The sequence below is a fragment of the Fopius arisanus genome, unplaced genomic scaffold (genome assembly GCF_000806365.1).
Source record: "Fopius arisanus strain USDA-PBARC FA_bdor unplaced genomic scaffold, ASM80636v1 scaffold00057, whole genome shotgun sequence".
NCBI lineage: Eukaryota > Metazoa > Arthropoda > Insecta > Hymenoptera > Braconidae > Fopius > Fopius arisanus.
Window position 1 is genome coordinate 152,884 of NW_011887796.1, and position 26,109 is coordinate 178,992.

The 26,109-nt window shown below is 38.7% G+C and overlaps 1 protein-coding gene across 4 annotated transcripts in view; it reads left to right on the forward strand.

Annotated features, from left to right (window-relative positions):
• LOC105268393 (telomerase-binding protein EST1A) overlaps window positions 1-26,109 on the forward strand; it is a 53,700-nt gene that overhangs the window by 13,172 nt on the left and 14,419 nt on the right. For all 4 annotated transcript variants that reach the window (XM_011307923.1, XM_011307924.1, XM_011307926.1 and 1 more), the window contains 7 exons: window positions 4,978-5,123; window positions 19,462-19,643; window positions 20,820-20,893; window positions 22,503-22,615; window positions 22,761-22,864; window positions 22,943-23,116; window positions 23,245-23,433. In XM_011307923.1, coding sequence (XP_011306225.1) covers window positions 4,978-5,123; window positions 19,462-19,643; window positions 20,820-20,893; window positions 22,503-22,615; window positions 22,761-22,864; window positions 22,943-23,116; window positions 23,245-23,433 — 982 coding nt within the window. The remainder of the gene's footprint in view (window positions 1-4,977; window positions 5,124-19,461; window positions 19,644-20,819; window positions 20,894-22,502; window positions 22,616-22,760; window positions 22,865-22,942; window positions 23,117-23,244; window positions 23,434-26,109) is intronic.

Here is a 26,109-nt window from a genome sequence, read left to right on the forward strand (position 1 = left end):
GTCGGGATCGGACGATTGCAATGCTTCCATTCGGAAGCAAAAATTGATTAATTGACTTCAAGAAAATTTTCCAGTCTTTGGATTGATTAATAGTGACTCGATTAGCTACAAAATTGATTAGATTCAATGACATACAGTTCTGAACTAGTAGTACAAAAAATGAAAAACGAAAATAGTGATCCGAATGGAGGGTTTGGCATTGGCATGATTATGGCACCCCGGGCCCACGCAATGAGGAATCTATGGGTCAAGCCCCCAATGATCTATACAATCCACTGATGCCCCGTTATCCGTTAAAGTGCAAACTTGTTAGTCACACCAGAGGTCGGGCTAAATGGAATAAACCTTCTCATTCTCCTTATTTAACGTTGGGTACTCTTCCGTTATACCTCGAAGTTTTGTGGTTGTCGTTTTGCCAGACCTACACGGAGGATACAAAAAAAAAACCCTAGTAAAATTCATAATACATTTTTCAATTTAACTTGAATGTTATATTCTTAACTGGCAACATCCAGCTGAGAGACGACACTAGTAAACTCCATAAAGTCCCACTGCTAACAACAAATTCTGGTGGTGAGGATCACTTTACGATGCCTACCTTATCCCATCTAATGATCACGATGATTATTTCATTAAGTTCCGTAGGTAAGTTGGCGTGGTGGCACCAAAGCAGCCGCCTAACTTGAAAGAAAAATCAAAATAATATTTTAGAAAAATAAAATATGGGAATTCCAGGGGTGTTGGTTGGTTCTGTTGGCGTAACAACTGATAAAGACTGCAATAGTCTTATAGTTGTCGAGTCATTTACGCGACTTGTCGCGCCTATGTTACGTGGAAAGCCTTAAAATAAAGTTATGACCATCGTCTGGTTGACAGAAGGCCCTCCATGTTTATACGGTGGTGGTAGTTGGGCTGCAAATACACCTTGAGAGTATGATATTTTTCAAAGGTTGTGTGTATGACACTAAAGTTAAAGCTCGAGAGTAAGAAGACGGAAAAAGGGGGTTGAGATGAGCAGTAAGAAACGAGGCAAAAACATTCAAAGGTATACATAAGGTGACGTTGGTACAGCGTGTTTTATGACCAGTACGACATACCAAAATTAGAATATTATCCCTCATGTGGTTGTGAACTGTTAATAAGCCTAGATCTTTATAGCTGTCAGGGACTAGGATGGTTAACTCTTCAAATATATAATCTCGTGAGCATTCAGTACAAATTCGTGCGGTAGAAAGGACGATGAGCAAGGAAATCTCATGATGGTTGTGGTAACCATTTAGATTATTCTCAGAACCATCAATGTCCAAATAACTATTTCTCGATAATCTCTCAATGAATCTCCACCGATACGAATTCTCAATTTCACAGTAATGACTGACAAATGACGAAAAGCTCAAGCGGAAAATCAATCCACTTTCGAATTTTCCCCCGGATACATCAACATCGTTTAGCATTTGTCGATTGCCTCTTGATAATATCCCCTACAGGCAGCCATGAATCGTTATAGCATTTCCGGGATTTGATAACTGCCGTTAATGCACTAGTGTAACATTGAAGATGGTCAATTAGGTACGTTTTATCGATCCTAAGTGAATGCTAGTAGTCGCGTTATATTTTCAATTCATTGCCCAATGAACATATCTGTGCGATAAAAGAATTCATAAAATGCGGTTTGTACACGCTATAAACTTTACGGATGAACGATCAAGCACCGTAAATCGATTAGGGCCATCTCGACCAACATTATATTTTCTGACATACCCGAAGTCATTTGCCATTTTTATCCGTGCAATATTTCTCACATACACAACCTAATGAAAAAAAAAAAACCCCAGGATAAGGTGTTTAATGTTACCATCAAACCGTTGACAATAATTACTCTGTAGCAAAGTGTGTGTTCGTATGAAATACCATGAGATTACTCATCAGTGTCTCCAACGGATTCGTAATGAAAATTCAAGAGAATAAAAATCAGCCAGTAGAAAAAGAGATATTATAGAAAAAATGTGAATTTAATGGCGTCCTAGAAAAGTTGTAGATTCCATTAAGGAACTTTACAATCATATCCGCAGTTTCCCACACCGTTGGTGGATGTTTTGAAATGGCTATTCGGCGGGTCCGATCAAAAGTTACCTAGGCACGGTTATACCACTCGTTTTACTAACGGTACATGGACACATCGGCCAGCCAATCACCCTGGGTAGAGAGGGGTATTAAAAGAATGAAACAACAGTGTATAGTAATCCTTGAAGTCTTGTGTAGATTCAATGGGACAGTGTGGCATTGCGGAAAAAACTTACGATTTCATCTGAGCATAAGTTACAGCAATCACTGGTCACTTAAGTAGACCATTTGTGATGTGCGATAATCCGGTGAATCATCACGCAAATTGTACGATATATCGTCGAATTTTTATCATGTTTTCATCACAAAAGGATGGAGTCGGTGATTATCAACCCCTCGGTGATTACGTCATTCCAATTCTCTGGAAGTCTTGAGGTGTTCGGGCTATTAGTGGGTTAAAATACTACGTACAAAGTGAGAAGGATAATTATGGTTGTAATGTCATTATGTATTACCCGGGAATCCACGTAAGAAAGATATTTTCGCTCCTGGTGAAGGTGAGGAGCGAACAAAACGGATTATTCCGAATTGTAGATGGAGAAAAATATTTAGTTTCAATCAATTTTATTTTTTCAAAATGCGAATGTTTGAATGTGAAAATATCGCGAGAAGATTAATTAATCAACTAAAGACAACCTGGGTAAAAAAAAAATTTTAATCGGGATATTTTTTCCAAATTTTCAAAAAATTTCTGGAAAACTTTTCAGAAAATATATATTTTTTTTCAATTAAAAAAAATCGGGAAACAAAACAATTGTATTTTTGGGAAATGTTTTGAAAAATTTTTTAAATAATTTTCTAGCAACTTTTGCGAATACAATTTTTTCTTTTAATTATACTGTTGTTTTCTCCCTTTTTCCATTTTTTAATATTCTCAAAAAAAATGCCGATGTTTTCCGATTTTTTTTTGTTTTATAAAAAAAAATTCTGAAAAGTTTTCCCGAAATTTGGAAAATTTGGGAAAAATATTCCGATTACAATTTTTTTTTACCCGGGTAGTCCTGACCTGAAGAGCCCACCTAGTAATTGCCTACCCGCATCGCAGTAGTCCCTGAAAGAGTCCCATTGAATAATTACAATCCCCCCAAGTATTGATGCTGTACCATCAGATCCATTACCTCAACATGATTATGGTGATTAAAATTTTCCAAAATAACACGATCCCGATAAATCATAGCCGGGTTAATACACATCGAATACAAAATATTTGATCGCCGAGTAAATTCTTAGCGTAACATATAGTGTCTCTAATCGGATACACGATGAACCTGCTCCTAACTTAACCATGGTCTAATGCCTCGTTTCAGTTGAAGTCCAGTAACTCGTTTGCTCGTTTACTCGTTTACTCGTTTACTCGAGCGATACATCCACCTTTATCCCGGTAATGTCGTGCACGTTTAAAGCCAAAGGTAGCAAAATGGAATAGACCAAGAGAGACATAACCAGATAGCATCCAGTGAGTGAGAGATAGAGTGGATGAGTGACTGGAATTCTCCATCTTTCTTTGGGGGATGGAATTTTTAACGGATGAAGAAGAAACTGGGCAGCCGGCGTGAGATCGCCGCATTAACGACCGACGTTAGGAATAAGGACGAAGCTACAGTGAGTGGGATAAGATGAAAAGACCATAGCCATATGTGAAAACGAGAAAAGACGATAGGTGGTTGAAGGGTGGAGGAGGGATACTGAATCTTATGTCTTGCCTACATACTAGTTGCCATAATGTATACCGCGATATTAGCAGCCAAGGGTCTCCGTTATCCTAATTGCAACCAGCTACGAGAGTTATAGATCGAGCCAATCCAATCCACATTTTTTTTTATTCTCTCTCCTCTATTTTATTCTTCATATTTTTCTTATTCTTTTTGTTGTGTTTATTATACTTACCCACAGTCTGTACCTACTGTACTCCTGTTTTACTTCGGCTTCTCGTTTTATTATGGCAAATCGGTAAGCACAACATATTCGTACAACCGATGGGAAGAGTCATCGTGGGATACACCGGGGAAATATTAAAGCTACTGGCGATTGGCGTTACGCCATAGTGAGCACTATTTATTTGGTTTTATCAAGGCAGAATGAGGGCCATTTTTGAAAGGAACATTTTTTTAATATTATCTGGCGTCTCGTGAGTTTTTTAGTCTTACTTTTAGTGACGGGTAGGATGCGCGTGCGCGCTACGCGCATTCGATATATTTCGATGGATTCGAGATATTTCGAGATCGATATCCTCTTTCCTTTCGATTCTAGTATAGGTACACTCAAAAATTTTTTTGAGTTTTCTATGCGTCCTAGGGCAAAAATAATAAATCCCCCAAAACCAATATTTCTCCATTGAATGTACCCCACAAAATTGACACATCAAATTTTTTGAAAATTTTTTATTAATCCATTTTGGAAATCTTTTCAAAATCCTATTTTTCTCAAAAAATTTTGTCTCAATTTTGGGGTGCTGTGGGGTACATTAGAGTTATTTTTTGACGAGTTCGAATTATTTTCACCACTCAATAAAAATTCTAAACGTTTTAAAATGTGACTAGCTGTCGGATGCCAGTCATACTATTACTGACAGAGGGATACATATCTTCAATTTGATTTTCAATGAATGTCATGAGTCATTAGTGTATCGATGGTAGATAGCTTGTTCTCTCGTTATTATTGCGAGCAGTGCAAATGGAGCAAGGTTGTTGGACAAGTGGGGGTTGTCCATTTCAACGACATCCTGCTATTTAATGTATCCTTCTTATTCTATTTCACTTCACCCTTCCGCCATCATTTAAGTGTTTCGAAATTGACAAATGCATAATCAATATCATATAGCCTTTACTGAGAAAATTATTATATCTGTTTCAGGATGGAGACATTTCAGGAGGCGGGAATTCAGATGCTGAGAGAATTCAGAGCCCTATTACAGCATTCACCATTACCCCTTCCGGGTACCAGGTTACTTCAACTATTAGCGCTGAACATGTTTGCTATTGAGACAACTCAGCTGAAGGGTGAGTCTTATATCCATATTATTAACTCACCGCTTATCAAGTCGTTCCTGCGGAAATGACCTAGTTTTCGATTTTTTTTTTACTAAATCTTATCGTTCAATTTTCATTAAACTATTTCTATTCGGTTAATTCCGGAAAATCAATCAGTTAGAAAATAGTATATTTCGGAACAAGTGCGGAAAAGTCACTTTTCAGCACCTCGCGATCAGATGGACTCAATATCTTATTTTTTTTGGGTGGATTATTGTGAATACAGGGGGAAAATTTTTCGAGGAAGATAACATTAACTCGACCTCGATTAAGGGGATTCTGGGGCGGTCGGTTAGGGGGCGGATCATAAAATAACGCCTCAATGTAATGGTTGACCCTGACGAACCCACCGGTATTAGGCGCACCCATGACCCTCTCACCATTGAACCTTAACGTGAACCTTCATACCCCTTTCGTTATTCAAAGAAAATATCGGCAATTCTTGCCTTTGCGTGCACCTCTTATTTCATTATTATTATTCATCAGAATTAACCACTAATCTCGGAAACTCTAACAACTTCTGAATGCGCGTGTTCTCAATCTCTCGTTATTATTTTACAACACTGAATTACACATTGGAGACAACAAATTTCTGGTATCAAGTATATTTCTAATTACAGGAAAATTAACATGGCAATTATTGCAAAAAAAAATTGATTTTGAAAAAAATTATTGAATTTCCAATGCGAAAAATACAGAAATATAATTTTTAATTATTAAATGAAAATTCTTTGAATCATCAATTGATTAATATCTCTCGTGTATACAAACATTGGGATTTTTGTTGTTCTGATTTTTTTGAGGGGAATGCCCCAGGCCTCTTTAGCCAGAAAAGTTGTCGATCGGTTATCACGAAAGTGTTTATGATATCAATTACGGTGAGTGAGTCAGATCGTTGGTGAAACTACCATCTCTCCGCGGGGTATGAGGCAAGAAAACTATAAAGTAAGAATGGCGCCGCGACGCCTCGGCACCAGCCCTACAGCATTCCTCTCTCAATCGAGATCGTGGCTCAAGATACGATACCAAGTGCAATGTCCAATTTTTCCAACTCCCCGGAGAACACGTTAACACGCATGTCTTATTGATTACAAAATTTGTTTTCATTAAATCACTTTTCCCAAATTAAACGTACCACTTCGAGATAATGACGCGATTTCTCCATTAAATATTTCAAATTTTAAAAAAGCCCCCAATTTTTTTTCCAATAAATTACATGACGTGTCAAAAATCAATTCTCCCACGCCAACGGATGTGACGAAATTCTATCACCCCCACAATAAAAAAAAACTATTCCCCGTCCTCTCGTCGCCCCACCATTTACGATCCTGAAATAGAATTTCCCATTCAGCCATTACGCAATGAATCAACACAAACCGCAAAATTCACATTACCCTCTGCATCCTTATCAAGTGTGAAGTTGACGCCAAAACCGCTAAAACATCCATTACCGGAAGCATCAACTGTCACTTGACACTACCGGGACTTAATCGAAATTAGTAAATAACCCCGCGTCGTTAACCGTTGTTCTCAGTGATTTCAATTTTGCGGTCTAATCATCATAACCTCTACATAATTCATTGTAAAACCTCGAAATAGTTGCATTATGCATGAAATTGTTCCTTAAACCTTGAAATTCACCTGTAAATCCGAGAGACACCTGATCATCATCAATTAATAATTTAATAACGATTAAATGAACGTCAACCATTAATAGACAGATGCTATCAAATTTTTCAATCAAAGACTGCTATATAATGATTAGCGTATATCATTTTTCGATGAGGGCAGGGGGTAGCGGAGGAGGTGCATAAAAATAATAAATGGTGAATATGAAAAATATGATACGCGATATGATATAGATGATGAAGAGAACTGTAGAGATAGGCCTGGTGCAGATAAACCACTGTGAGAGTTGAGTACATGAAGGGTAATTCGTTTGGGTGAACTATGTAGCATCTCGGCGCCAGTATTCTGCAAGGGATACTAAGAAATCACTTGTAAGTCGCTCTGGAGAAGGTCGTTTACTTGTCTTCAGGGTGCCTACCCGGGTTTTATACCATACGTATTATATCCCTCTATAAGATATTTTTATAATACTTATACTTATGGTTACTCATATCTCGTGTCGGAATTAATTTGGCAATTAAGTCGCACGAAGAGGTGTCTTCAGCGTTATACCTAAGTTGGAGGTATCAAGGAGTCATAAAACCAGACTTCAATAAATCTGTCGCCGAAGATGAAACGATACAAGATCCCATATTTACTCCCTACTCTTGTTTTTCATCAATTTACGTATGTATCATCCTGGAAATTAACTTCATTTGGCAGTTTAATTAACGATTTTTGTCAAAAATCTCGGGTGACGACTGCCATTCGATTTTCAATCCAGAGATTTTCCCTTACATTTCCTTGCTCATGAAAGTAGAAACACACAGTAGAAAGTGAAGTTCGTCCGAGTCGAAATATCTCGAAATCCTCGAAACGCGTGGGGTTAGTTGCTCATTGGTCACCGCGAGCCGCCAAATTCAAAATCGGCGCACGGAGTGGGCAGTAGGTCTCATAACTGATAAAAACGTAATACTTTTATCGTGTGAATTCACATGATAGGATATCTCACGGTGTAAGTGATATAACATCAGTGTATAATATTTTCATCCGAAATAAGTAATATTAATTAAATTATTGGTAATTTCACGGGGCGGTTTATAACCCAGAGGGTATTTTAGTCTGCGCACAGTGATTTTCTCGTTTTTGATATTACTGAGAAGTGGGTGGAGGGGAACTGCTGAAGAGTGATGGGTTTATATGTGCAAGTCGGAAGGAGCAAAAAGTTGGAGGATATGGAGATGTAGATGACCCGAGATTAAAGACATTAGGAGCATTAGCTCGAGCGTTATGGCTTGGAAAAGAAAAGAAGATGAGTGTATGCTGAATATCCAGAATAAACTATAACGTGTCGATGCATGTTGTTAGGTATCGGTACGACTTGACAGCTTGAGTTATTCCATTATTAATCAATAATTGGGGCTAACGAGATTTCCAATTCAATAACACTTTAATTGACTCCATTGCAAAACGTGAAAAACGAATCAAGTACACTTTATACTCGATAAAAAATTATTTACCCGCATGGGCATGATCATCTCAACCCAAACATCAAAAATCCAACAGAACAACTCATTTGCAATGCATGCTCTCGTGATATTATGCATGACCAAAAATAAGTTACACCTTTAAAAATTAAAAAAAAAATACCTCCCAAGAATTTCCTTGTCCCCATCTTTTTACGAGAGACTCTAAAATTGGCCCTGCAGGTATGCAGTATGATGCTAACCATCTACCGTATGTTGGGGTATTTTTCATAAATAATAAAACTGTCGGGTGAAAGTTTGTCGCTGTCATCTTTCAATCGTTATGAATATCGGTGAAAAGTTTGAACGTTAAATACAGTGATACCTTTTATCGATTGGTTCAGTGACCTGCCGGGGTACTCAAGCTGGGTTGAATCCCAAACTGACGTATTAACGATCCCCAGGCCGTCGGGACGGGCCATCAACGCTCGATTAAATTAATAATCTTCGTCGCGAGTCCAATTATATTTCCCAGATTAACTTGACGTCGATCCAGATGGGGTGCTCATCTACCATTTACCACCGGTGCATTTCCCCGGCTTTAAATCCCTAATAACTACCGTCTAAAATCATTCACGAAATTATTTGAATTTTTATATTAGATATTAGATTATACAATATTCAATTAATTCAACTAATTAAGTTGCAAGTTTTAAGAGGATAAATGTAGATTTCCAATTTTCTTCTTTCCAGAAATGGGATATTCTCTGGAGAGAAGATTGAATGCCCTCACCAATAAAGAGATATGAGATAATCTTTATAAATAGATGATCCTTGGATGATTTTAGATGGCGGTTGGTTGATGTTGAGGGGATGGAGAGGGAATTTCCGATGGTCTTAGGGATAACGGTCTTTTGTAGACTTGGTTGGTATCATGGATAATTGGCCCCCGGAAGTTTTAACCCACCAGAAGGTGGTTGGCGTTGTTTTGCACTGGTGTTTCCTTACCAATTAACGTATTCGCATACTTGGCTGAGGATCGTTAGCCAGATAATTTTCGTAAGTCTCACCATACGTAACGGTGATCTACCCTTGGTGTATCAACACTTCAATTTTCACCTACACGCAAGGCCATAGGCCAGACGAGAAAAACCCAGTCGATTTTATTCATGTGTAATAATTTCAATGATAGTCGGTATGATTTCTACGGAGATATCCAACCCAATCCTCATCGGGTACATGACGTTTGATGTATTCGTTAGGTGTGTAATTACTTTGAGATTGTGTCGTTTTATTTGTTGCGGTGGGGGCACCTGCTACTGGAGGTGGATTAGATATATCGCTATCTCGTGGGAATATCCTCAGCTCGGATTCATCAACAATTCGTTACCGCCAAGGTCGGTGACATAAGATATTCGTTATTAACTATTTCAGCGGGTATCCATTTCCTCGTCGTGTGACACGTTCGTGTCCGGAGTTATTTATCAGGAGAAAAATATTCTGGACAAATTCTCAAAAAAAAAAAAAAATGGAATTATCTAGCTTTTTCTTCATTTTGAGGCGTGTAATCTCATTGTTTTCGTCATTACAGGAGCTGTTGTCATTTGATGACAGTCGTTACCCTGTCCGACGTGTAAATTTTTGAATTTATTTTTTATCTGTATTTTTGGGGAATTCTATCCCGGAGATTTTTGTTTGGGAAAATAATTCTTGGAGTCGAAATAATTATTGCAATGAAGAATTTTGAAAAAATCGACGTGAATGCTTTTGGACTTGAAATAAAAAACATCCGAACCAGATGTTTGAGAAAGATATCATTACCCTGGCATCTCGATCCCCGCGAATTTCATATTTTTTGTCATTACTCCCCTTCGCCCCTCCGAAGGGCGAATTCTCATTAAATTTTTTCTCCCTCCGAAGAAGCATCTCTTGATTGCCTCCGTTGTACCCACCAAACTTCTCAAGGGTCTGGAAAACATTTTTTTTTTCTTGTGGAGAGAAAAATATTTCGCCGCATCACAACTGCTCGAAAATCATAGTAATTACGATAATAGTCAATTACTTGTTATGGACTTTCTTCAACTTTATTTTGTTGGAAATAATGTTTTGTGGATTCTTGAGAATGACGCGTTAATAGAATATCCACGTACGCCAAGGGAATAAATTTTTTTTTCCCAGGGATCCATTAATAAATACTCGCGATAAAAAATATATTTAATTATGAAAACCTAATAAAAAAAATGTGCAACTTCTAAAAATTATAAACTTTAAATCGAACCATCGGTAAATTATTTAATAATTATTATTTAATCATGGAATAATTTCTAATACCCATTTTCCGACAATTGCCCATATTACCCCAGCATTCCCCATAACGCTATACCTTTTAGATAATATGAATCATCGCCACAATAAGAGGCACTCCCATTTTCTCCTTAAAACGCATTGAATTACCACCAACTACCATTTTATTGCCCCAATAAATGTAGATAAAAAATCGACATTACCATCAGGATTTAATATATCGATATAAATGCACGTCCGGCATTTGATTTTCTTGGCTGGCTCCGTCGGTAGTAGTAAACTCATCTTCAATCGCCCCTCCGTTATTCAACATTGAAACCGTGCATCAATATTGCCCCCAGGAAACAAGTACTGCACCTCATCATGAATTTTCATTATTTAATTTTAAAAAAAATAATAATCATGGCATGAGCTATAAGAAGTTGATTGAGCTCCGTTGAGTCTTATCATTTCATTTGATTCCATTCTTTCAATAAAAAAAAATGCATCTATCGATTTATCACAATTGAATATAAAAATCGTTGAATTATCTCGAATGGAATTTAATCAGCGTTCGATTTTACCCCAGTGTTGGATTTTCCTGGCACCCCAATATGCAGAAAATTACACGAGGGATAAATCTATGAAGGGGGTCAAGTGCAATTAGGATAAATGAGTGAATGAAGGGGTTCTGCAGGGGCAAATTGAAGGGCTTTAAAATGCATTTGTGTGCATGCCCCCATACCGGACAGGTTACAATTAATCCGTGAAATTAATGAGGTATTATTCACGCACTAGGTTTTATTACAGTTATTATTCCACCAGTGGGTACTGAATACGAGTACCAATTGGTCAAAATTGTCCAACGGTTGGCTCGACTTACATGAAATTCCCCGCAGTCTCCACACCATTTAATCCTGATTGCCTTCATCACACTTAATGCTCAAAATATTCGATTGAAATTTCACCGGATCTATATTGTCGTCCATAAACTCTCGGTGTCGCACAGCGATATTTACCCCCTTGTCGTAAAAGATGAATGCAACCACGAGGATATCTGACAAGTCTGGAATTCAGTTTCATCCATGTTTGTACCATCTATTCACAGTTTGCCAAACGATGCGCCCTTCAGTGAGAAATGGAATGCTCGCTGGGCTTTTTTTTTATTTATTTATTTATTTGACTTTTATATTTTTCATTTTGTCCTTCAACCTTTTTCCACCGAGGAGTACCCGAGACCCTCGATGTTTGCTGACGTCGTACTAACGTGAATTACGACGTTGTCCTGTGTCAATATGTCAAATCCCATTGCATTTTTCGAATGCCTCGAATGTTTGTTATAACTTTTCGTAATGTGTACTTTATCTCAGCATGTAGGTGGAACTGAGATGAGAGATTTGTCGGATATAATAGTGGGACAATACTTCAAGTGATTGCATTGTTAGGATCCCAACGGTGAGACATAGTCCTCGAGGAAGATCTGCTGTTGTCATTACCCCTTGGACCCATGTCACATGCCTCAACCCCGGGTATTAGATCTCCATCGTTTCAGCTCCATAAATTCCACAAAGATAAAAAAATTATTGAGAAATACTCCTTCACCAGTTTGCCATTAAAAGTTCTTGCAGTTTTTCCAGTCATTTCGGTTGAATCAATTTAACAATTAGCCCTTCGGTTTTTCAATTAAATCAAATCGAATGAAATTGCTTTAGAGCTCACTAAGAACAACAATCATTAGAAATTTTTTTTTTCACTGTAAGACGGGTGGATAGGAAAGTGTAAATAGAAAATAAAAGCTTCCTGGGCATCCGTCCTTGCCCTCTCGCCCATCGGCCCACGTCAAGGCCATCTTCCTCTGGGCGCAATGTACCCGCCTCTCAGATAATATAAAGGAAGCTAGGGTAAGATGGACCACGAGATTAATATATTTCCACATCTCGTTGGAAAATAGAAATACCATCAATAATCATTAACTAATTAATCTATTTTCCACTAATTTAAATCGCTATAAAAAAAATAATCGGCCAAAAATTCCTGCTCTTCACTATTCGCCATCACTTTTACGACCCACTCCCATAAATAATGACATTCACCATTAAAGCCAGTAAATAAATAAATTGAAGATTTTTTATACCTCCGCCGTGAGGTAAACACTTTTCACCACCCGACGAATAATTGATCTCAATACGTATAATCTTACGTTCCTGCGGAAGTCAACTCATTGGTGATATATCTCGGGTATATTTTTCCACCTCAGCAAGTGTTCCATCTTCTTCCCTCAACCGATACATATACCTCATGTACTCAATGATACATAGACGTTGAGTCTCTAATCTCCCTATGTATACATTCCCACCCATTTCCCACCCATCACCTCATCTCCCACATTTTCACTATTTTCTCACTCCGAGCTTCATGCTAGTTCGTTGCCACGAATACCTATAAATAACTTGAATGCTGTTATTTTTAACTCGCACGCACGACACGCACCGACGACACATCCTCCCTGTCTCTCTCATTTTCTGGATTTCTGACTCTGTCGGTTTCACCAGTTGGAGCAGTAATGCTGCCTCCTCAGGTGGGAGACAGTGATTCAGGTTCAGGGAGTGAAAGAGAGATAAAGTGCTCCCCTTTTCTCCTTTTCCTGACTGAAATTGTCCCGAGTCCCTGGAGACGGTCTGAGGAACGGGTTTTCCGAGGTACATATACGTAATCCACTACGCAATCCTGAAACATTTTCCATAAACCAGAATGATGTTATTGAAATGATTTATCATTTAAAAAAATCAACAAAAATCTGCACTTTTCACATTTGTCGAGGTGTTCTGCTGGTTTTTATGGTGTATCGTTTGTACCTAAGGTATCTACATAGTCTAGTTACTTGTTGGTCGGGCGTCATGTCCAGTGGTGCCATGTAATGTCTACTCTTTGGAGCATGACGCCAGGCGTTGATTAGATTCCTATGGTATTCCCTTTCCATCACTCTATCTTACCACTTCTCTGTTCCGTTTGTGCTTAAGCTCTTTCCACTAGGACTACTAGCCATCTTTTCCTCGGTGGAACGTCAATTCAATGCTTTTTTTCCTCTGCACTGATGCCTGGGCATGACCTTGTGAAGGTCGGGTGAATGAACACCAGCAAAGTCTTTTGCTCACTCATGTACGGTTGAAAGATGGCTGAAAGATCGCTCTTAATGGCTTCTGTTTTTTTACTCTTCTATCTCAATTCTCCCTCATTGCACCACTATTATCGGTAGGAAGCAGCCGGTTCTTGGAGCATTCACCAAATAATTGGTTGAATTAGTGAAGCCATTTAGGGATTACCCGATATATTTCGAGCTCTATATTCCCAATGAAAAATATATAGTCCGATATATCTATTTAGTCTAATAGGAATTTTTAATATAATGGAGGAAATTGTTGGAAAAAATATTGGGTTGTGGAAATTTAATGTCTGGAGGTAGAGAAATCAATGGAAAAATATTGCGATGGGTGAAATCACAGGTGCACGACCCATCGGTTCTCGATATTGGATATTGATTTCATTTGAATTCTGACGGGTTTCGAGTTATTATCATTCCGAATAGCGGCCAACTTCTCATACAGGCTAGTTCTATAAATGAAGTCTCCGGATTTCCACGAAAAAATATTGATTCCGGTGTATTTTACTTGTGAATCGAGAATATGCGTCACTCCAATTCAGAAAACTAACTTTTCAATCGGCAGGTGCCTACCCTTGAATGTAGAATATATAAAATTTATAAAATGAAAATTCTTATTTCGAATCGAGAATGGAAGAATTAAATGCGAATGGAGAGGACGGATTTTGAAGAATAAATGGATTATCGAATCGATAATATCCATTTTTAAATCGTGATTGGGCATTTATTATATACATTCCATTGATCTCCTCATCATCGATTTCGACGAAAATTTATCGTCAATACAGTCTCCCTTGATTGACCCATCAAACCAGCTACAATCTTCCAATTCCCACGGGATATCCACCGTCGGAACTACCGGCAGATGATGCCCTGAAGACACAAGAACAACCAACAAGAACTATACGTAATAATCACGGGACCAGATATTACGCCATAAATTCACCAAGCCATGATGGCTCTACCAGTTTTCGCATCAACGATTTTCCCGAATGTCTATCACTACCGGGTTTTGCAAAACCAGAAGCCTGATGCCCATAAACCAATGGACAGATAAGGGCTCTTGAATTTCCGTGAAGAGATCATGAGACATCACACTCGTGCATTTGCATGAAAAGACTGAGCATGCCTCATCAACAGAATATCCAGTGATAAGTTACACTCGAGTCTTTACGACCATTAAAATATAACTTCCCCAAGCAGAAACAGGAGATTGTCGTTGCCACTGACGAATAATAACAGTGAATCGTCATACCACTCGAGAATTTGATTTTAAACTCGACTTGCTCACACTCAAGGTGCATTAACGACACATTCCATCTGTACTTGAAGGGACATTATCACACGGTAGTATTTCATCGGTGAATCGTTTGGCGTGTAACTTATGCTGGCAGCAATGGCTCTAACACTCGGCCATTCATGATATTGTCAAACTGTTGGTGTTTCACATAATTAAATTCACCCGAAACGATCTGCGTCATCCCAACTCTAAAAACTTCACGAGACCGATCCATCATCCGGATTCTACGGCCATTAATTTTTCCTGAGTCTATATAATATATTAATATAATATATTATGAAGTATACGAACAATTATCTCGATTATGAATCGATGGCGAATCGATATGAATCGACATCGATGGAATTCGATGGAATTCGATCAGATGGAATCAATTATGAATTGATAATTCGTATCGGACGGTCATGACGCCATGATTGGCGTATCCCTTTGCCGGTAATCTTATAGAACCCGTTGAATAATATCATTATTAGGATGGCTGGATGGCGAACCTCTATTTTATATCCAAATAAAGGAGAGAAGGTGTGGGTGTTGGCTTGGTCCTTGTAGAGAGCCGGTGTAGTTGCACATCTCCATGATCCTCAGAACTGATAAAACTCCTAGCGCGAAGAAGTCGATGCGATAAGTACACACATTGCACCAATAGTTTTTTTACCCCCTTTTTTCCCTCTTTTTCCCCTCACTCGGATTTTCACCGAGAGGCGTGCACGGAGTCTGTACGGCACGTGAGTATCGATTATCGATTCACCGCGTGCATCATGAATTACGCAACGATAAAATCGAGAAAGGGACTAATAAATATAATTTGTACAAATTTTCTATTGCAAACGGTACATGAATTTTCCATGGCTCATCACTCCATTAATATGATATTTCTCCTGGTTTAAACAAATTGGATATCTAGACGCTGGATTATATCGCTGGTTGGTTTCGATACGGTGGATCGTTTGTCTCACTTTTATCTCTCGAAGGTTTCGGAATGGCCGAGGACAAGGACGAAGCCCTGAGAGCCGAATTAATACCCTCTCAAAATAAGCTACACCGCTAGGAAAATAATAAATAATAAAAAAAAACGAGTTATGACGAAGGTTGAATTTTCAGCTTCTGAAGTTGACTTTATGGTCGTCTTGAGACGCATCTCCACCCCGTAATCAGTGAGCGATATTTTATGGGTTTCAACCGGGTACCATTCAGCAATTCAACCGGAGAAATTCCATCTCGAATTCGCGAAGAAGAAAGAAATTCGTAAAAAGAACTTGAAAGCCCATCGCAGAAGATGTTTCTAAACTGCGTCGATACTTCAAATCTTCGACTACCCGATTGGATGATGCCAGACACCAGTGGATCAAGTGGAACCAATGAAAAGCCAGAGATAACCATCAGGACGTGCTGATCAGATCGTTAGATCACTCGTGATTATTATTATATCAGAAGTATCATTCGAAGGATCATTATACCAAGCCTCATGAACCCTTTTCCCTTCTTTCACCGGAGCATTCGAGAAACAAGACCCACAACACCACCAGCAGCCCCAGCAGGAGCACCAACAACACCAATAAGTAAAAAAAAACCCTACAAAACTATAAAATGAAATGAAAGAAGAAGAAGCAAGAACGCAGAAGACTAGGCTTGCGTGCCCCTGATGCCTTGGCGTGATGCAAAAGTCCTCCTCTCCTTTTACCACCACATCTCACCAAACTTCTTTTTTCCACCAACTTCCCTCATCCTGAGTCCTCCCCACCCTACCCTTTTATACCCCACAGCCGTATTGCATTAACTCCAAGTGTATAATTAAACTCGAAATGGAATTGTTTGCGACACACGAGTACTCAAATCCCCAGTCCCACACGCTCAAGCACATACACATTTTTTTTTGTTTATTCCTATAAATTTTTATTACCCGAAACAAATGAATAAAATAAACGACGCAAAACCTTGTTAGGAAGAGCACAGACTCAATCATCATCATCGTCATTACGTGTAATTTTTTCTCTTCCGTTCGTTTTTCCTTCATTCATGTTTTATCATTTGTTTTGTATTTTTTCTTCAACTTTCCTGTTGGTTGCAAAACGCTGTGAGGTTTCTATTGGCATGACTAGATGTGTACTGGTGGTGGGTACTGCCATGGCATCGTCATGTCGGCGACCTCGGCAAGGCCTCGTCAAGGTCGTACAATGAGCCTCAAGTGTAGATACAGTACCTAGTAAAGTAACACGGGCTTTCGAGGTCCTTCGCCTCCGATGGCTTACCATCTACCTTATTTTCTATCCCTCTAACAGCTGGAGGAAGACAGGAAATAAGGAGTGAGAAAGAGGGCATCGTTCCCTTCGTGACTCATTTGCCGGACGAGTACCAACCTTCCTCTACACTTCGTGATGATTAGAGCCACTCGATAGTCATCCTGGTGCTTTTATTTATTTCTTTATATCAAATGACGATTAAATAAAAGCCCTCCAATAATCTACACTCGGGGGAATCATTTTTGTGACGTCCACTGCCTCGTTTATGGTTATCATATGGATTTGTTGGCACTTTCAGCTATTTATTCAATTGGTGTTTGATGGGATTCATGAGATATGGAACTCCTCCATGGAACGAGTTTTTGCGGGATTATCGTCTTGTCCATTTGGTTATCAATGGAAATATTTTTTTAAGACGTTCGAATGTCGCGGTATAGTTGGGTCTTTTTTTTTTCTCCCGACGAGGGAAATCGAGTTTTCAGAATCATTTGATTAATTTTTCATTGAGACACCATAAACATGTTTTCCATCAGCCTCCATTCTCTGTTTGAAGTCCGGTAGCCTCGGTCTTTCGAGGTTTGATGGACGGGCGTTAAATCATAAATCCAGTAAATTACCATTACCTAGAGGTGAAGGAAGAATGCCACGAGGGATGGGACATTGACTTTAATCAATGACATTTTTAATCACATGCAATTAAAACCGCCATTGAAAATCATATCGCAGACAGATTTTTCGGTACAACTGCATGAAAAATCTGTCTGAAATCGGAAATGAGCGTGTAGTATACCGCGAAATAAATAAATTTGATTGTGATTTATTTTCTATCAGTATCTCATAAAATTCCGCTGGTGTATTAGAGTTTATTACAGGGGAATTCGTAATACTCGATGAATTCTCCGCAGACAATATCCACTTGTTGGCTCCTTGTTTTTTGCAACATGGAATATTACCGAGGGCCCTAAAAGTGACATTCCAATCGTGAATATATGAGGGTAACCGAGGGTTCTCATGTTACTCACATGCTCAGCACGAGGAGTTCCTAAGCAAATGGAGCGGGCGGGTTAATAAGCACTGTTCGATCGGTTAGACCGTTGGTAATATTGACAGTGGGCGGTTTGATAGATACAGAGGGAGAATAAAAAATAAAAAAATCCGATGGAGTGCCTCTGAACATTCCAAACACCAGGGCATGTACGATCGGAGTGGATCACCACCTCTTCACCATCTTTATTCCCTCGGGGTAAATTATAACGTTTCATCGGTGAATTGAATTATTTAATCATGTTCTCAGTGAGCATTCGAACCCGCGTCTTAATGCACGGCTTAAATTTCCACAATCGAAAATATACACTTGGAATTGGAATTAAATTACGCAAAAAATTATAATAATACATTACATGTCCCCCATGATGCATTATTTAATTGTCGACATGTTGAGCTATTGTTATATGGATGTAGCAATATTTCATCGGGACTACGAAATTTTTATTTTGAGTAAAAATAACGGAATCGGAATGAAACATTGTGGGAATATTACTGAGTGATGAATTTGAGTAAAATAATTTTATCGCGGGAAAAGGAACTAGTTAGAAGTGGGGATATTGCAACGAGAGTGGAGCCACGATGTCATAACATGGTCGACGGTAATTGAATTTCCGTTCGTTTTCACCGGTTAGTAATTGAGTCAATATCGGCGTCTACTATACCAGACAGACGAGAGACTTCGTTAGCCCGTGTGGTACTTGGCGAGGGGAAGAGGCAAAGTATGGTTATCATCAACTACAACTTCTCTTCGTTAATTAGTAGTAATGGAAGGATTGGGAGAAAGTTCTCCATCTCGAATCACGTTCAGTGTAATTATTACCCTCACGTCGGGTTATCTTTAGCACTTGAAATGTACTGCCTCTGTGAATGATTATTAAAGTTCATAATGAATTGTCCTCCTTTTTTCGGACACATCAATAATCAGGATAACACCCGTACAAAACACCCAGCAAAAATCATGAGGCCCAAGTTGTTGCGCAATAAAACAATGAAGAAATATCCGATAGTTTTAAGAATCTTTGGGTATTACAACCAAGTATTCGCAGTATTCACGTTGTTCCTGAAGTTTGGTATTTCCCCACAAGTTGAAAGGACGCCGCATCTAGTGGCGCTGTTTACCGATGAAATCCCCGAGATAATCCCCTGAGAATATCGCCAACAATTTATGGACAATTAGTGAAATAATCTGTAAAACTTCTTGCAGATTCACAAATGGAGCAGGGGTACAGATCGGAAGTGCAAGAGCGTGCCTTGGTGGTATCACTTCAGATGTTTAATTTGATACTGGAGCGCGGTGTTAGTCTTTTGAAGGAACAACTGGAGAACCAAGTGCAACCAAGACTGGTCGTCGGCGATGACATGCAGGTTCTTCTTCCAGCAATCAAGGTATTGAAGACACCATTAATAATTATTATTTGCTAGCACTTTTCTTGGAATATTCAACTCCAACGTATGGATTTAAATATATTGGAAAACAGGGCTTGCAAGTTGCTCATTAATGAATGGTTAATAAATCGTTGAAAATGAAATAAATGGGATGGTTGGAGTGTATGGTGAAGTTGGGATGCATCTTAATTCAGCTTGAGTAATTTATGAAGCTTACCTGGTTACACCCACGCTGCTGGAAAACGAGGTTGGTCAATGTCAATGTACCAGACACCACGAGTATCTCTTCGTCGACTTATTATGCAACTTGCGTAGTGGTAGCACTGGTGGTTTCGTACGGTGCACAGGAATTAATGCACCCATCGATGCGTGCAAGGGCTCCATCGATAAAGGTCAGTGTCGATGACGAAAGAGTCCACTTCCTGGTAACATTAATCGACATCAATACATTCAAGAATTCAACCTGAAGATTCCTCATTGAATTTTTCATTTAATTCTTGTACTTGGCTCGACTCATTCCACTGGGGGTACCATGGAGAAACTATTCACGTTGGGAGAGAGATCGATCGTCGATCCTCCGACTAAACTCCATCGATATCTTCTTCGGCAACTAGTCAATGTAGATAGCCAACTATCTTGCATTTCTCAGTGATAAAAGATTCCACGTACATGCTTCTTATTTTTTCTCTATTCTCGATATTTTTTTCGTTTTAAATTTTTCTTTTCTATTTTTGTCACCTTTTTTGTAATCTATCGGCGTATGTATTGAGAATCTTTCCACCATCTTCGATCGCTATTCCGAGTTTTCGCTAACGGCACTTTTCCAACAGCAAGATTCATCTTTCCACGTGAGGCATCCACGCTCGAGAAGATTTAATGAAAGTGTATGGGCTGACTTTAATGACTAAAAGTGAGAGAAAGAGTTTTCTTGGTGGGTAACATAGATCTTCGGTCGTGTCCATAAGATCATTAATATCAACTGGTGAGGAAGTTTACAAGGTCGATGGTGCAATATATATTGCTGTAGTCCAGCCACTGATAAGATATAAACCGTGCGGGCTACGAGTTGTACATTTAAACTGTGAAAATTAGTTCCTCCAGGCTATTAAGTGCTAAATTTGAATAATGCCCCTTTGAGTATTTCTGCAAATGATTAAGGCCATTTGTTATTTACAGATTTGGTGCGACTGGATGCTTTGTCATAGTTCAGTGTGGAATCCACCACCTTCCTGTACGGATTATCGTGTGGGGTGAGTTTATATATTATATACACCAATGCTTCTTCCATCAGGAACTTTTGATTTACGGTGCACTCTCGAGAAAGTGGAGTAATAAACCACTGCAAATATACGTTAATGTACCTTTATCTCACTCCAAAAAAAAAACAAATCTTTCAACAACTAATTCCCTTGAATTTCCCGAGTCAACGCGTAATTCTCGTTTGTTTGCAACCAAGTTATCAGGGAATTCCCCATTATTCTCAAGTATCCGAGGCATGAGTACTAGGTTAATAGTAGATGAGCGCAGTCGGTAACGACAGGATGCGCACTCTCGCCAACAGATTACGCCGCTGAGGAAGTCACGCAGAGTTCCTGATAAATCCTGTCCTCTTCAGCACACCTCAAATCCACTAACCGCCTTATCTCCCCACCAATTGACCTTCAGATGAGACGAGTTATTAGATTAAACATCTTGTGCACAAGAAATAACAAGATGATGAGTTGATCCTGATGAAAGCTGGGGTTCATGGGCAATGTACCTTTTTCATGATCTAGCCTTCTTGGTGTCAACTATTTCTTCGAAAGAACTCGAGGCCAGACGCAAAGGTCATCACTGGGTATTTGCTAGATGCTTGTACTCGTGCTTTGTGTCTACGTGACTACGTACAGAAAAAAAAATTGAAACAAAAGGATGATCATTCGAAAAGACTATAATTAAAAAAGTACTCAAGGACATTGTTGTCTCCTTCAGCTTGGAAAATTCTCATCGCGATAGTGATGAAACCGTAATTCAGATAACAAAATCTCGTGAGCCTAATGAGAGAATTTCTTGAGTGTCCAGCTAATAAAAAAATAAAAAAGGGGAACTTTCTTTCCAAAATTGAGGAATATCGTAAATCATAATTCTGATAGGAGAATTCGATTGGTGGTGGCACGATTCGTTAATTGCCGATTTGGGAACATTTAAATAATCATTAATAGTTAAACAATCAAACCAAGACGCATCACAATAAACCCTTCACGAAGGAGTTTACGAAGTGCATGAGCGTCTTCCGAAGATCCTTTCAAAGATGCAGTTCATCTACCATTAAATGATTTCCAAGGCTCACCACCCGAAGTGCACTGGTAGAGAGAATAATTGTAGACATAAAATAAGCAAAAGGAAGGAACGGAGAAAAAATATATAAGTATATATTGAGGAGAGAAGGATCGCACGAGTTTGCGCAACCGTCTCCAGCAATTCTGCTTGGCATAAGTTAATTATTGTTTCTCGTTAACGATTAACAATTACGTGAGTCAAGCGTCGCCTTGGCAAGGACGACTTCGCCACCGAGACGAATTCGATTCAAACAAACCTGTAGTGGCATGTGGAGAAGAAATAACTACGTGTATTTAAAGATATTGTTTAATGTGAGCTTTTTGCCGTCCACGCTTGACCCTTTCACCAGTTATTTTCATGTCGACAATTACTTGACGAGTAAATGCTGATGACTCTTTGTTTTATTGATTATAATCATTATTGGATAATGGTTTTATGAATACAGGCAATCTTGTTTCGTAATTGATAATTACTGGTTTTCACGTGTGAATAGTTTATGGTTAATTTTTACGATTTTTCTTTTTAATAAAAAATGCGCAGATCGCCTGGAGATGCATGGAGTAGATTAGCTGTGATGGTCAATCTTCTGGAGAAGTTACCCTATCCCCGGAATATTGTTATTCAGTCTCGAGATGCTACTGGCAGAGAGAATGGTACGTTTTTCGATTACTTTATCAATTTGGAATTAGTTGAAATTTGAATTTAAACAAAAACTTTTCTGTTCTAAAAATAATTAAATGAATCACGATTGAATCTTTATAATCTTTTATAAATAGATGGTATTTGAATTGTTTTTAGAACTCAATTTAGTGAAACTACCAGAGGATTCCACGTTATCTGGTTTCACACCTCTCATGTCCAATCCACAAGAGCCTTTTTACGCTTTAAAATCAGAGGACATGGTGAGAAATTTTTCATTAATTTTCTTGTCACCATTACGTGGTGGATCATTCATCTAATTCAGGGAAAATTTATTTCAGGAAGTTGTTCAGGTTTGCCTGAGGATACACAAAATCCTGTTCTTCGGCCAGGGATTCTTATGCGGTCTTGAAACACCAGTGCTGAAGCTTCAGAAGAGTGAAACTGGAATGAGTGAATATGTATCTTTAGTCGAGACTTCCAGCGCGAGTGCACCAAGTTCACCTCCAGAACAGGTAACAATCCGTCATATCTGATTGATAAAAAGTAATTCATGGGAACTACAATCCTCCACTTTAACTATTTAAATGTGCGTCCGAACTCCTCATAAATGTTTCATTATTTTTTTTTTTCTCATCTTCAGAGTGATTCAGAAATTCTTGTGGACAGCTACAGCGAGGATGACGACGGCGATCCAGAATCCTCATCAGACCGTGTCTCATCAGTTCCAAAGGACCTGACGTCACCACCAGAGATAAGGTCGTTGATCGAGCGGAAGGAAGAGTTGGAGAGACGTCAGAGAAAGCAGGAGCGCCATCGACAACGGGTGCAGGTAAGTCTTTCTCACACACATTTTCGAGTAAAATCGAAGGAATTGACATGAATGATGAACTATCTGAAAACATCTCATCAAAGCGAACAAGTTTCATAGGAATAAAAAATGCGATTGGCACTTGAAAAAAAAGCTGTTTACTTGCAACTTGCTACTTGCAACTTGATTGACCTTGAAAAATGTCGAAAAATTTTCTGTCACCCGCCCTTGTTGGGAGATATTTAGATGGATTGTTCCAAATCGTACGCCTTTTATATCGATACGATAATGAAGAAAATGGAATAATTGAGTGTAAAATATTAAAACCCCAAGAGGCTCCTTCTAGTCCAACACCACTTCATCCTTTTTTCGCGCTCTCCAACATCACCCGACAATTCTTCCACCTTCGTATTCCCCCATTTTATTTTTAAACTCAGCTCCACCGAGTCCAATAAATTTCACCTGGTTCTTCCTTCACCAGTAAAAAACCCGGTGCATTCCGTCCATTTTCTTTTTCTTCTTCGTCTGTAGTCTTTTTTATTCCTGAAAAGGGCCATTTTATCGTTACCTTATCAGTCTGACGAAGGCACAAACGATTCAACCAAGCGGGATAGCTGAAATTTCAACGGCGAGAATAAGGGTTGGGGTTATATAAATTTGGATGGTAGGGTATAGGTCATTAATAACACCCAGAGGTGGCAAAAACGTGAAACTTTATCGAGAATTCAGAGGTAGGGAGGAGTGGGTGAAGAGATGAAGGGCTTGCACCTAATGTAGAGGATGCAAGGGCTTGAATTTACATCGCTGAAAAAATCCTCGATTTATAACAATGCGCGAAAGACGTTTTTGTATCGGTGGGCTATCTCAAAAAATTTCAAATTCCGACAAAATTGAAATTCTAACGACGACAAAGTGATACGAAATTCCTCTATATCTATCTAAAAATTGAGAATCAACGGAATATTCGGGAATTAAATGATTCGTCGATGAAGAATTGCTGAAGAATTTTTTTTACTCGCAATTTGAAGTGCAACTTTCCAACGATTCAGTTATCACGTTCCACTGGGGTTTTACGAGAGCCGGGTGTCTTGTAACGAGTTTCAAATTTAGGTGTAACTAGTTTCCGCAAAAAATTATGTCACTATGTGAATGACTTTAGCCTCTGCACTATGACTCAGTTCAAGTTTTTGACAGGATATGCAAAAATCTAGTCTACATCAAGTGTCCGGAGTAACTTGATTTCTCACACTCGTCCCAACTACCTGAAATTATCCTCATTGCCCTGTTTAATGGGTAAATGGTTTATGATTGGCGTACGTGAAATTAAATCTCCTGATAATTTCTGGTGGGGCGTCAATTTTTTGTGCATCCACTTCGGTAACAGTAGAATCTCCTCAATGAATAATTAATTGAATCCGTCGGTGTGGTAATGAATTAGCCCCTTAAATAATCCACCTCCGCAAAAAGGCATCATCAACTAAATCCCCCGACATTTCCAAGGGTTCATAATCAACATTATAAACACTGTCGACCTCATTTCCGCGTCACGCGTGTGAATCTTGGCCAGAGTCGTGACTAAACCTCCACATAGAATCGTGTGCACCTAATTTTCCCTCTCCCGTCTACAAACTGGTCTTATATTTTTCATTTTTGCGAGCATCGTCCTCCTTTATGACTCATTTCTGACCCCTTCATGATATAATTCAACGCGGAACAAAAGGTGTTTAATAATTTACACTCGTTTGCAAAACTGAAGCAATTCTACAGCTGCACTGCGGGAAAATACCAATTCAAATTTTTTACCAAATTTACAAAGTAACAATTAATTTTTCGAGGATTCTTCATTGATAAATCAGTTAAATAAACATATTAATCACTTGAATGAATATATTAGCTCGATGGAAATATATAAAAAATAAATAAATTTCCGGATCGAAATGATAAACATTGTCACAAAATGGCCGTTTTTTTTTAATTGTTGACAATTTATTAAAAATATATTATTTAAAAAAAGAACACAATTAACTTCGCACGCGTATTCATTCGAAATGTTTGAGTTTCCCACAACGACGTGGTGGCGCTTCAGTTTCATCTTACGTTCTCACACTTATGCTCATTCGAGATATTTCGAGATCGATTTCCTTTCCCTTTTTTATATCAGGAGATAATTGAAGAATTAATTTAATAAACTGTGGTCACACTCGAGTGAACGTTGGGTCCGCGTTGCACTTCAACCGTAAAAGAAGACAACCGGGTACGATAATAGAAACGAACTGGAAGAATTCCCATCGTAATCCGAGTTAAAGGTTAACGGTTATTCCAGTGATAGGAGTTTATTGAGAAAACGGTGTCTTATCGATTCTTTTTGCCTCATTCATTTTTTTTTTTTCTCAAACTTTTTTCCACCTCACACGTGCCACAATCGCGCAATCGGCCATTGCGGATGTTCAGCAACAATATTTCGATAGTCATCCTCAGGATTTGACACACTCGTTGCTCAGCAACGAATCTATCGAAAAAATATCCGATTATTTTCCAGCGCCAGTGGTATCAGTACTGAATATCCCCACATATGGACGTCCTCAATGTCGGAAATATATCTATAAAAAAATTTGAGAAAACCCTCCAATGGGGAATTATTCGATGGGGCGCTTACTCAGGCCGCAAAACATATCCCAACCCCGAGACCTATAATAC